This window comes from Cryptotermes secundus, unplaced genomic scaffold (assembly GCF_002891405.2).
Source record: "Cryptotermes secundus unplaced genomic scaffold, Csec_1.0 scaffold350, whole genome shotgun sequence".
Lineage (NCBI taxonomy): Eukaryota > Metazoa > Arthropoda > Insecta > Blattodea > Kalotermitidae > Cryptotermes > Cryptotermes secundus.
Window position 1 is genome coordinate 44,663 of NW_019731981.1, and position 14,549 is coordinate 59,211.

At 37.3% G+C, this 14,549-nt stretch overlaps 1 protein-coding gene across 5 annotated transcripts in view; it reads right to left on the bottom strand.

Moving 5' to 3' along the window:
- Positions 1-14,549, bottom strand: part of LOC111867389 (FERM domain-containing protein 8) — a 39,774-nt gene that overhangs the window by 17,299 nt on the left and 7,926 nt on the right. For all 5 annotated transcript variants that reach the window (XM_023857191.2, XM_023857190.2, XM_023857193.2 and 2 more), the window contains 6 exons: positions 13,824-13,997; positions 11,422-11,587; positions 7,603-7,764; positions 4,620-4,805; positions 3,453-3,582; positions 1,039-1,197 (listed from right to left, as the gene is read on the bottom strand). In XM_023857191.2, coding sequence (XP_023712959.1) covers positions 1,039-1,197; positions 3,453-3,582; positions 4,620-4,805; positions 7,603-7,764; positions 11,422-11,587; positions 13,824-13,997 — 977 coding nt within the window. The remainder of the gene's footprint in view (positions 1-1,038; positions 1,198-3,452; positions 3,583-4,619; positions 4,806-7,602; positions 7,765-11,421; positions 11,588-13,823; positions 13,998-14,549) is intronic.

A 14,549-nucleotide genomic window follows, 5' to 3' on the forward strand; every position in this document is an offset into this window, starting at 1 on the left:
TGTACAACTGATTATATTTATTATTACAATTTTCAAACATTTCACATTGCTAGTCATCTACACTGCTTCATCCGAGTCCTTCCAAGGCTAGGTTAACTGCCAAAAGCAGTTTCAAATCCACTACTGGCTCCCTAGGCTTTTCACAGCTTCACTGTAATGCTGTTAGCTGTTCAATGGTTCCTGCTGGATCTTCTCAACTACCTTCAAGGTGCCAAGGACGAGGTCCCCACTGAACTTTGTCCTAACAAGCTTTCAAATATAAGAGGACAAGATAATGGAATACATAACTATGATATATGCAGATAACATCATTAATGGGCAACTGAATGAAAGAACTTCAGAAGTGAAAGTTCATGTCACATTGTGTAAAGATTTTGTATTAAATGTCAAATGGGATATAATTATGAGAACAGGCTAGGGAACTTGAAAGTATAAATACATAGAAAGTAAAATTTAAGAGGACAGAAGAATACAATATGAATAAAGAAAATGAATGAAAATTTTAGCAGTTAATTAAGGATGTGCTCTGTAAATGGTGAATGCCAAAGACAGGAAAATATGTTAACCTCAGAAATACATGCCCAGTTTAACATATGCAACAGAAACAAGTGAATGGACAGTGGCAGACATCAGTAAAAAGAAAAAAGCAGCTGAAATGAGATTTCAAAAACAGAAGGCCTTACACAATGGATACATTTCTGAAGATGTGCATATAACTTGAAAGGATCTTCCCATACAAACAACGTTATAAGTGGAGACCATACTTTCAAAAATGAATTAATAATAACTTTGGAGATGTCTGGCAATGTTTATGTCTAAAACAGTAGATCTGAATGCCCAACAGTAGAGAGCTTCTTCTCATATTTTCAAGACTCTGTTTGAAGAGACCTGAGATTCACAGCTCATCCTCTCTATGTAGAGCTCTGTACAGCCAGTCAAGCAAATTCATGTAAATCAAAGATGCATAAGTTGGGGGATAACTATTAACATACCATCATATGCAATTCTTACAAAACACAACATTTCAGAGAAGCATACCTGCTTAGAAAACACCTGAAGAATTTTTGAAACTCTTGTACCATTCTCCAGTACCATAAACTGCAGAAAGAGGCATGGCAAGCAATCAGGATTATCTTCTTGAGATGGTTTTGCAAAATCCCATGATAATTCTTCATATTTCAGCCCCAATAACAGTGTCTAAAATGAATACAAGAGCCTTCTGTTAATGTTGACATCTTACTATGTAGCCTGTATTTCATATAGCATCTGTGGAAACTATGGAAGCCGTAAATAATATGGATGACAGGTCAAAATTTTGAACTTACTCTGACTAAAACAATCTGAAGATTGAATTCAGGCATAAAAGTACTCCCCCACTTTATGTGACAGTTGTGTTCCAAAGCAGTAGCAAGAGTATGAAATTGTATGACTCAAACATAATTTCCCCTTTGCCCCTCACATTCACCTTCTGCTGCCAACAGTACTCTACTTCCTTTTCCCTCACCTTTCTCGATCAGTCAGCAAACAACTGGCATTAAAGCAAGAACTATTAATTGAAAGCAGCCCAAATCAGCTGATCACATTAAAATTAAATCACATTTTTCAAACTTGCATGTAATGAAGAGTTCAACATTGAAAGAAAGCTGTTGATAAGCATGGAAACTACTTTAGAGTAATGTTAAACCACTGAAATACAAAATAGGAGGTAATTTTTTGTGACTGGTCCTTTATGTTTAAGTTAAACCTCTGAAAACTAGCAGTAAACCCCAGTGGATTCAATGGTATTTATGAAAAGTCTTACGTAAAATAGCTCACTGTTTTACATTTACAATCATGCACTAAAATATATCACTTATAAATCATGGTGATTTCAGCACAATACACTTCAAATTAATGTTGGCAAAACCGTTTGCTCCTGCTATTTATGGGGCCTGGAACAGTGGTAAGTATTATGTGGTTCTAGACACAGAATGAAATCTATCTGTCCATAAAATTTCCACGTGTTCTGAAAGAAAAAAATTCCAACAATAAACTATGGCATCCATCTTAATATTAAATGCATCTGGATTCAAACCTGGGTGCTTCAGTCCTTCAAAGGATCAAAACCCATGTCTCATTGAAATACAATGACCTCCCTGTTATGCGGTATCAAAGCATCTGGAATTCTCATGCACACAGCAAGCATTTCAGAGAAAATTTATTACTTTATCAAGTTACTTCGAAAATGAAGTTGTGATATGCATATGTTTACTCATCTTCCATGTGGCAGTTCTCCTAGCTGCCACTAGCAGTGCGACCCAGCATCCTCCTTCATGCAGGTGCCATTTACAGTCACAGTGATGTGTGATTACAGTATAAATTAAGTGAATCTCTGATTAACTTAGAGACATCCAAAATCTTTCACAAATAAATCCACTATGTCTCCTAAGGATATAGCCATGAAAGAACTAAAGCAGAAATGGGTTGTTTTAACTTTGAAACAGAAAACAGAATTATTAAAGACTACAAAAGGGTTCAATTATATGAACATCTGGTTCTGTATGTTTTCTTCTCGCAACTGCCACACCTCAAACCTCCTCCACACATGCTGGATAACAGGGACTTCACTATAATATTTAAAAATTTGGGTCCTATCTGGGGGGGCAAGGCACATTCACACATGCCCATGCAAATACCTCTCGTAATGATGTTTAGGAATAGTTTTAGTAGATTCTAAACGATTCTGACAATGGTATGACTCAGAATTACTGGGTTTCTTGACTTTGTCTTTCATAAAGTATTCCAAAAACTATAGAACATAACATTTTGGAAACTGGACCTCTTTCCGTCCTTAGGTGAGGCGGAAGACAGCTACTCCATTGTGTCCCTTAAAAAGAGCTAACTTCAATCACTGGACAACCAATATCAGTAGAACTACAGCTATATAAATACACGAGAGCAGGCTATGCTGAAGATGGAAACAGATCCAGTTTCCAAAATGTTGTTTTCTACTTTTTAGAATACTGGATGATGGACAAGTTCAAAAACCCAGTAATTCTGAATAGATTTAGTGTTCATTCTGAGACATAAATAGAGTGTGTGTGTGATACATCAGTTACAAATGTTTAGGAATAGTATTAATGTTAATTTTGAAAAATACATAAAAAGCCTGTGTGTGATATGGTTAGTTGTGTGTTAAAGCAGAAGGTATAAACAGTTTCCAATGATCTATATATGGTTAAACAAAATTAAAACTAAATGGAATCATCATTAAATTAATAAAGTTACTGTTTCTAGACTCATTACACCAATTAATTTCTGACTTTTAATGGAGTTAATGTAAAAATGAATACCATTATATTTCTGTCAATATTAAGATGACTTACACAGAGGAAAAGTCACTGATTCTATTTGGAAGTAAGACCAACAATGTATAGCAAAGCAATACTATCCTTAAGACAGAATTGACTTACACACTGAATGTCATCAATAATATATACTCCTTGGGCATTGATTGCTACCAAAACAGGTATGTCCTGATGTGTGATCAGGGAAGTGAGGCCACGCACTGGTTGTTCCACTTGTCCTTGGAAGAATGCTCCTCTTGAAAAAAGTAAATACAACAACATTTTAGGAGGAAGGAATAATTCTATAATTGTACACAATCACACTTCTGCTGGCATTGTGCATTGTGCATTTAGCACAACATATGAAAAAACAGTGTACCATGTACAAAATAATGACAGCGTACAAAGATTTCTTTTAATTACTGGCATACTCTGATGGATATGGGCCATCCATCTGGGTGACATAAGCTAATTTGACAGTTGTGAAACATTACTGAATGACAATTTAAATATGAAGAGTTCACTTACTGGGCAACAGATGTGTACCTACATGAATAATTTTCATACTTGTAAGCAATTAACTTCACAACCTTTCAATTCTAGGAAACTGTATGAGAATTTACTGTTCCACTTTCTCCTTTAAAAATGAAGATCCATGAATTATGCCCTACAGGGTGACTCAGAACCTAAATATGTAAGAAGTTCTGGGTACTACTAATCTCCTACTTTCCCTTGATACAACATGGACTGCACAGGAAATGATGCCTCCAACAATTCTTCATTGCTGTGAGAACATCTTTACTATGTTAATACCTAGCAACGATAGGAGAATACACACCCCCACAGAATTTCCTTTGATACGAAACATGCCACACAGAAAATGATGCATCCAATAATTCTTTTATTGTTGCATGTATTCAATGCTAAGGAAACATCTTTACTGAGCCTTTGCCTAGCACCAAATGGAGAGGTACATTTTACTGAGCCACTGCCTAGCACCAAATGGAGAGATACATTTTACTGAGCCATTGCCTAGCACCAAATGGAGAGATACACTTAACCGAGTCATTGCCTTGCAATGATAGGAGGGATACACAGGCTGATGGGAACAATTTATAAAGTATGCTGCTGAGACATGCTCAGTTGCCATGATATACATATAAAGTTTCATAAAGATTAGTTAGGCATTCAAAAGTTGATTGGNGGGGGGGGGGGGGGAGGATACACAGAGATCACCTGAGCTTCTTTTAGGAAGTAGGCTAAAAATTACTGCACAACATTAACACAACTTACCCATAGTAAGGAAGGGACCAGCAAAATTCAAGATATTTGCGGACTAGTTTTCTGACTGGTGTGTTGGTGGATATTCCTTTAAACTGTTCCAGGAGTCGTACTTCAGGGGAATTCTTCCCACTGATCCGAAGCCATGACCAAGTACTACGAGTCACATGCGCTGGAAGAAATTTACACTGATGTTCCCTGAAAAATTCACCATGAAATTAAAAAGTTGACTGTGATAGTTTTCAGGTATAATCAAGGTATAAGGTAGAGTATGTATACAAAATGTGAGTGGGTCCAGACTGTTACTGAGGGAAACAGACAAACTGAAAGAAAGAGAATAATCTGTGTCTGTAAAAAAAACTCTGTGGCCTGTAGTCCGCAAGCGAATTATACTGACTGAGCAATTGCAGCTTGTAGGCGAAGTTAGTGCCAACTTTTGCAGATAGAGGGTGTCACATGGTCAGTGCAACGGATCCCCATGGCCGTTAATCTCGGTTTAGTACATAAAATATGCTATAACTCATGAGAACATAAGCATATGGCAGGTCACCTGCTCAGATTTTGTGCACCAGTTCTAGTAAACACTGATGTGCTATTCATGTTCTAATGTTAGTGTGATGATAAAATCTGGAAATTCATTTGAGGTCAGGAACTCTTAACTCATGAAAATGACAGTCTCATGTTCTATCACATTAATTTCACATTATAGATCCCATAATTTTATCTCTACCGTGGCAAAATTAAACATGCAAAGGAAATTAATTTTTGATACAGTACTCTTTAAGTTGAATGTTAATCTGAGATTGCAGATTCAACTGACATTCCCAAAATGCATTTAAATCCGGAGTTCACTTGCAATCTAACATACATTTTTCTCTGAATTTATACTTTTTAACACAGTTAAAGAATTCAAAACAATTTATTGCTCTTTCCTTTCAAGCACTTAACTTGCACGCTTTATAAAACCAACATTAGCAGCGTCTAGCAACTGACACTTCATATTACAATAATAATATGGAAAAATCAAATCTCTTAACAATCTTTTGAAGTTCATTAAACATAACATGTGAAAAAATCAAACAGATGAAAAAGCTAGCATGTTAAGTGAGCACAGCAATGATTATACAGAGTGTTTCACGACTTTAGGACATAACTGCAGGAGGTGATTTCCTAGGTACGCAGCACACAGCACACAGGAACATATGAAACCATAAGCCATAAACCTCAAGCTGACATCTCCCATCTTCGGGATGAATTAACAAGGAGGAGTTCAGCATTTTATATCAAACATTTTAACATTTTAGCGTTTTAACTTAAAAATAGGTTCGGATGAAAAGTGAGAACTTGAGAGTGTACTCAACTATCTTAGCATGTTTTGTGCTTTTACACGTCAACATATCGTAGCAGCGTCCACATGACAAACATAATTGTGAAGAAAAAACAGCGATAGTGTTTCCATAATTATAGCAAGTGCCTCTGATGATGGTTGTGTCAAACCGAAACATGTAAGGCAGAAATAATAATAAAAAGTGACCTACAAATTGTTACACTCGACGGACTTTCTATTAACTTCGTGATTTCCTAGGTCTTTGTGATCAAAAAAGTTCATATAAACATGTGTCCGATTTTGGACAGTTACGGAGTTATGACCGTTTTAAACTAAGAATAGAAGGTAACGATTACTGACAATAAACGGAACAAAATAATAAACCGGCATAATACATAATACATTTAAAGTATGAATGTAAAGTTAACTTCGTGAAATTACCTTTAATTTGAATTTATTGGTGCTCAAAGCTGATTTTTGAAAATGCCACTGCCGGCCACAACACAGGCTGTTGCTCGGTTGTGAACTGCGTCAGACATACCAACCCATCACGCCTTAGGTACCTCTCAAGTGTCGAGATAACGAGGACGCTCTGTCTGTAGCTGGCTAAAAATAGCGACCCGCCAGATGACAGACGTGGTTCACATGAGGGCGTGTACGGGAACGAAAAAATGGTCATAACTCCGTAACCGTCCAAAATCGGACACATGTTTATGTGAACTTTTTTGATCACAAAGACCTAGGAAATAACCTCCTGCAGTTATGCCCTAAAGTCGTCAAACATCCTGTATAAGAAGGTAAATACATTATTATAAAATGGAAATATAAAATTTTCATCTAAAAAAGTAAACTGTGACTTCCTTTTACTATCTCTTTATACTACAAAATAAGCATAATTACATTACAACCCAATCTGAGGATACAGAAACAGAATATATCTTCATATGGATTGTGATGTATGAAGCAGAATTCCATAGGACAACATATACTATTCTTGATGACAGACATTTCACATTCAACATACTGTCCCAAAGTTGCTTTTTCAATATTATGATGCATAAGACATACAAGAAGTGTTAATATAATCCTTCAGGAGTCATGTGAACTATTTCCACCTCCAAAAGATGTCTTAAGCTACAGGTCCATGCAGGAGAGTCTTTCTTGAGAAGCACACAGCTGTCCATCTAGTCATGAAATTCCCTGCCTTTTATGGAACCCAAAGATCCATTACTATAATCACATGAGCCTACCAATGGTCCAAATAATGAGACACACAAATCCAATCAACTCTCCCCACTCTATGTCTTTAAGATACATTTTAATATTATTCTCCCATCTACACTTAGATCTTCCAAATATCCTCTTTCCTTCAGGTTTTTTGACCAAAATGTTTTATGAATTTCTCACACACTGACCATATAAATATCATGTAGTATCTATGATAATGCATATTGTTGAATCTGGGGCACATCCAAACATTGAAGAGAGTGATTTCTGAAAGTGACTGGTGTCACAAGCATGTAAATAACAAACTATTCCAACTGGAAAACATGCAAAATGATTCATAATGGAATGCAAATGCAAAACATACCTGTATGGCAAATTAATGTATCAAATTTTGCTCTATAAAACTACAGTAAATATCCTAACATTTACAGTAGAACATACCTAAAATACTGTATAGTGTGAACCTGGGGATTGTATGGACCCAATTCAATACGAGCCTGAATAGCTCCCAGCATGATATAATGGGGCACTTCACATGGGTATCGGCCTTCCAAAATATTATACCTTGCTTCTTCATAAAGCAAGTCCAACAGTTTTTGGTCCCTGCAAAAGCAAAGAAAACCTCATTCATGATTCTGAATGGAAAAAATTATGAACTGTGCACACTACTATCACTAAATATGCTCTGGATCTTCAAATAACATATTTAGACATATACAGGTTACATTCTTTATTGAAAAATTTCAGTGTGACAACTGGGGTGTGCCCTACACACAGAACCATTCTTGTTCAAAAGACATCAAAAGCTGATGACACTATGTTAATAAACAAATTTGTAGTAATTGAGATGACTCATGTATCAAAACATTCAAATGAAAACTAGAAAAAACACTGGTACTCTTTCATTTTAATATGTGATTTTATGCATTACAGACCACCTGATTTCATATACATATTCCAACATACAAGTATCCTGAACTCTAGAAACTTGATAAAGACTATAACCTCACATGCAAACTCTCCAAGTTAAATATGTTCGTGATCACAGACTCCATTCACGTTTTATACAAGTTTTATTGATAAAACGGAGCTGGGATAGCATAGTTGGTATAGCGACTGGCTACGGGCTGGAAGACCAAGGGAACAGAGTTCGATTCCCAGTAAGGTCAAGAATTTTCACTTTTCCAATTGTCCAGACCGAGTTGGGGTCCACCCAACCTCTTATCCAATGGGTACCACGGGATCTTTCCCAGGGGTAAAGTGGCCGGGGCGTGAAGCTGACCACTCACCTCCAATTAGTGTCGAGGTCAAGAAACTATGGATCTATACATCCACTTCCCGATGTCTTCATGGCATAGTGCTTCATTACTTAAGCACAGGGACAACTTTACCTTTTTTTTTTGATGAAATATGAGATCTGTCACTCTTCATTTTAAGAAACTTTAATTCAGTTGAAGATTTTCATGACATTTTATAATGGTGAATTTTACTACACATTGATCAAATATAATTTGGTCTGTATTAAATAATACATAATTTTACATTAATTCCTGTAGTGTTAACAATATAAAACTTGGCCTCCTCAAGTTCTGCAGTATCAACACACTTCTCACACTCATCAAATGACATTTCTGATGGCTAAATGCACCTTCACTGACACTCCAACAGCTGGCTACTTGAATTTTAAAACTCTGAAGTGGCATATTCTGCTTAAAAGTTAATAACTCAGAGCAATGTACACATACTAATATTATTCACAAGTCAGTAATAAACAAAGTTGATTTCTCATATTCTATTTATTCCGCATACAGCAATTTGGGGCTTTCTATATATTGTGTACAAAAAAAATTTCATCAAACTTTGGGATATGGTTCTATATACTGAAACAAAGATAAAAAGTATGCATGAACATATGACCAGAACAGTCAAAATTTGGAGCTATGGAACATTTCAATTTTAGAACATTCAAGTACAACAGACTGCATAGCATATCTTAAATTACTTTGAATATATCAAGAGTAGTAAACATTCAATATGTTGTTCACCCATCTCCACAGAGAGGTCAGCACCATCCCTCATGGATTCATACTCATTAAAAAGTCGTTGCCTTCCTTCTGAGCTTTTGTTTTTATCATTCAACAATCCATACATACAGGTATTACAACCATTTGGATAGGGAAATTGTCAGTTTTACATCTAATTCTCGTGCATATCTTTACAGTATACATTGTACCACCCTAATATAGGGGGTTTGTCATCTGAATAATATTATCTAGATCTAGTTACCATTAATTTCATTGTCTTTACACAAATACAACAAATTAATCAGCTACATATTACATTTACACACTTGATGAATCAAAAGACATAAATTCATCTACAGAATAAAAGGAATGTTCCAGCAAAAAAGATTTTAATTCCTTTTTAAATGAGTTAAAATTTTTCCTTTGTTTTATTTGATTGGGGACCTTATTATACAAACTAATTCCCATATTTATCACACTCCTCTTAAAAAGAGCTGTATTACAGTGCTGTACATGAAAATTTAATTTTCTTCATGTGTTATAAATGTTTCATAAGCGTTCTCCACCTGCTGCTGTAACTGTGTTACATCATGGACTGAAATGATATGAACTAAATATTTCAAACAGCCGGTCACGGTAGCCGAGCAGTCTAAGGCATGCACTGTCTTCGCTCGCTCGGAAGCCGGGATAGTGGGTTCGAATCCCACTCAGGGCATGGATGTTTGTGTGCGTTTTTCTGTGTTTGTCTACAGGTAGAGGCCTTGCGACGAGCTGATCACTCGCCCAAGGAGCTCTACCGAATGTGTAAGATCTAGTAAACCAAAGTGAAACGGAGAGTTTCATGGAGGTAGGTATAGGCCCAAATTGGGGCTGTAGTGCCACAGAAAAAAAAATATTTCAAACACCTCCACAAAAATGGTCCACCAGATTAAGGTCTTGTGAGTGTTACAGCCACAGAACAGCTGGATGTTGTCTAACACAAATGAGCCTGAGCCTCATCATGCATGAAACACATATGATTTTGTATTTACAGAGGTACATACTCCATTAGCTCTGGGAGAACATTTACAGCAAAATTATGGCACACTGCTCCTGTGAGTCTACTTATCAAAACATATGGCCCCATTGGCCAATCTCCCATGATACCAAGTCCACAAATTAATTGAAAGCTGATTCTGATGCCTCAACTGCAGAATATTCCACAAACATTATGAAGTTGGTACTGCTGTGTTATTTAAATCATGTTTCATCAGTGAGCAATATGTCTGAGAGGGAAATTGTCAACTGCTTGCATTTTTTTTAAGAAACCACTGGCTGAATGAATATCTTCTGGGATAGTCAGCAGGAGTAAGGCTTTGAACCCAATGATATGGATGAATGAATGGATGAACCAATGAATGCATAAGGAGTGGGCCCTTTGGACCCTTGCACCATGATCTTCAATGATCCATTGTGCTTAATGGTATGAATAGCGTGGCTGTTCATGCAAGATTTGCACAAGTTTGACATGCTGATGAATCCTGCTGAACATGCTCCTTTCTGAGATCTGCGACTGAGGAACCATTCTAAATAATGACGAAGTGCTGCTCGCATACTATCATCTCCCAAACTATAAACAAAATGTATGTGCCATTTCTGCATTTGTGTAATTATTTGCTGTTGTTACCAACATAACACAATTTGGTTGTCACACAGACCCACTTATGGAACACAGAATACTAATTGGCAACTGCCTCTGCATGGCACAAGACACACACACTAGCTCATGACTGCCTTTATATTGGATGAGACAAGTACATCTGTACAGTCACAACAAAAGCAAAAGGTATGCTAGACAGGCCACTGTCCTCAAATATTCTAAAATTCAAAAGGGCCATAGTTTCAAAATGTGACCATTTCAGATACATGTTCATATAGACATATCTCACTGTTTCAGGTTCTGAAAGCATACCCCAAGTATAATAAAGCATTTTTTGTTTGTCCTGTATTGTCAGAAGATGAACTACACAGTTTGAGATAAAATTAAAGATATAACTGCACATAAATTAATATAATCCACTTACAAGGGAATAAAATGAATACACATTTTCATAAAAGAAATATCCATTTCACAATTCTTCCCCAGTTCAAGATTATCAAACCGTAAAGAACCATCAAATGTGTAATCACAGGTACCTATCTTGTAAGCATATTTAGTTTGTTATTAAAGTGATAAAATTTGATACAACATACTAACTTAATCTTTTCCTCATCCCTCCTTGAGAAAAAGACATTCCGTTGGAAAGAGAGAACTGGTTCATCCCTTTCTATGGAAGACTCTGATGCTGCACTGTACTGAGAAACTAATGTTCGCCATTTGTGACAAATTTCATATGGTTTATGATGGGGCTTAAGCTGAACTTCTGAAATAAAAGTACAAACATTTAAAATCAAAAACATCCCTGTGGATTACATTACACATACTATGACAAGAGGAGAACGAAGAAGGAAGAAAACCAGGACAAATAAGGTAAATATTGAAGAATGCCATCTTCTGGGATGTGGTGCCATGTAGATCTTGTGTCATGTGATGTTTCAGAGGAACGTATCGCCTCCATCTTCAGGGTAGAAAAATTCGTGAGTGAGGAATCAGAGTGAGCAGGTGACTGCAGACTGAGCCACCAGTTGAAAACACACACCTATATAAGAAAAGGAAGGGAGGGAGAGTGGGCCAGTAGGTAGCAGGCCAGAGCCAGATTAGGAATGTGTTGATGGGGGGGGGGAGAGGCAGGACTACCAAGCAAGCATTGACCCAATAGCCTTGGAGCTAAGCTGCCGAGCGTGCATTGACCTGCATAGCCTTGTAGATCTGGCATCATGTTCTGGAGGTTTCTTGACGGAACAGATAAAAGGTTTCCATGACTTGCTGAGATAGAAACTCACCTCTCTGTTTATATTATTGGGATGCAGCTCAATCTCAATGGCTTCCCTAACAATGCAATCCATGTATTGGGTCTTAGTGGTAAGGATGGAAGTATTGTGAAATTGAATGTGGTGTCCCAAGTCGATGCTGTGTTCAGCCACAGCTGACTTGTCTGTATGTTCAAGACAGATGCGCCACTGATGATCCTTCAACCTCGTGTCCATGGAACAGCAGACATTTCAGAAACTGCATCACTGATTGAGGTTAGCTCTTTCTACAGCATGCAACAGAGTAGGTTTCTCCATCTCACATGAGGACAGAAACAGATCCAGTTTCCGAAACGTTGCATTTTCTATTTTCTAGAATACTGAATGATTGAAAAAGCCCCAAAACCCAGTAATTCTGTGTGTTATACACCATCGTCAGAACCCTTTAGAATCTAGCCCTGGTGATGTTTGGGCTCTTTAAGAGCCTTGACCTTAGCTAGACTCAAGCCCCACCAAACTGAGAAATATTCATTCGCTCTCCCAAGCACAGTCAAAGAACACAGACCAATGCCCAATTAAGTTGGATATTGAAATAATGTCTTTCTCTCTTTGCCTGCTGGCAGCATAGTACTCCACGCGCTCTTTGCCATTCACAAACATGGTCAGCTGAGCCAACCCCCACTGGTCCTACCTGATCTGTAGTCATGCTCTACTTGAGACCTCAGTTTCCTTAACAAAAGGATTCCTCACCCTACAGGCTTCTTCTGCTCATCAGACCATTTCTTCTCCTTGATGGACAGGCTACTGACTTACGTCAAGAGACCTCCATATGAGCCTGTGACATGTGATGCCACTTCTCAGCAGAAGGGCCAACAACTGAGCCCTCCACTGTGAAAGAAGCTGGGATGTCTACAGTCACAAACGCTTATATGAAAATAATGTGACTTCCCACTAAACTCTCAATGGGCGTTGAACTAGTTTTGCATTATTATTACATTCGTTACACTTTTTCCAAAAATTCTGTCATAAGTTACACATCTCAGTGAAGTCATTCCAACTCATAGGCACCAACCCCACACTGAAAAATTCTATACTGAGGGAACCAACTGTTAGGTTCTCTCATAGATCCTCATACTGCGGGTGTGCCTGAGAATCATGGATTTCCTTACGTCAGTTTTACTTATGGGGGACTATCCCCTGCCACCCCTTCTCTTCTCTCCTCCCCTCCTATAATAACTCTATGACTATTACAGAATTCTGGTCAGGAAACCTCTTAAAAAGAAGTAGTTACTATAGGATTCTGACGATGGTGTATAACACACTGATATATTGGGGTTTCGGACTTTATCCATCGTCCTGGTTTTTAAGATAACTAATAAAAACACGACGTTTCGGAAACTGGATCTGTTTCCGTCCTCAGGTGAAGGAAAACACCTATTCTGTTNTGGCTCAAAATAGGGTTCAATGAATCATTTCTACATTGGCAGTGTCAATGTCTGGTTACAGCACCACAGAAACAGTTACATTAAAGAATACTTTTATTGCACTTTGGCTTGATGGGCAAATGAAATGAAGTGAAGTCAATTTTGGTATGCAATAACATTTGCACTACTAATGTGGAAATTTATTGCTAGTCTTCAATTGATGTTTCTAGAGTGTGTAATATGAAATATACTCCAGAAAAGAAAAGTGAACACCTTTATCAGGCATCATGTTTGTATTGTGTGGCTATGGTTATAAACGTGTTACCCAATAGGCTAGAGCACATCCAGAGTGTAAAGATGTTAGCTGCAACCCTTGGCAGACCCACTTCCTCTTCCTGCAGAATAGACTGTACTAGCTCTTGCACTGTGATGTTCACTCCATCCTCCAAATCCATATGCAGCACTACTCGTGACATAAGGTACACACACATCTTCAGTGCTGCAATAAAAATATGAAAGGTCGCATCATATAGTACTGAGGCTAATTCATGTGTCAACTAAAACACACTGTTATACAGGGAAGTGGGTGAGATGTTTCTGCATGCTCAAGGGTATTAAGAACTCATTCCATTGCTTCAGCAGTTCACACAGACTCATGTATGTATTCTGTAAGAAAACAGAATAAACTGTGGATAAAAATGCTCACCAACCCTTACATTTAGCTCTTTTCAACTATTACATTTATATTGCAGATTTTGGGTTTCCCAAAATAATTTTTAAACCTCTGACCTCTGCTTGGTGTCACAAAGGATTCACAATGCTTGTTCAAAATAAAATGCTCTTTATGATGGCATATAAAAGTAGAAATGTCAGAAGAGCACGGTGAAGAGAACAGCACGAAATCATTTACTTGTATGGTATCCATAAGGACTGTAATATCTAAAATATCATGCCCCTTCAACTCTGAAGATGGATGTAACATGTTCCTCCAAAATCTCAGTTGACTTCCACTGGGTGTCATATCCCAAATCCAACATATCATGACCAGTTA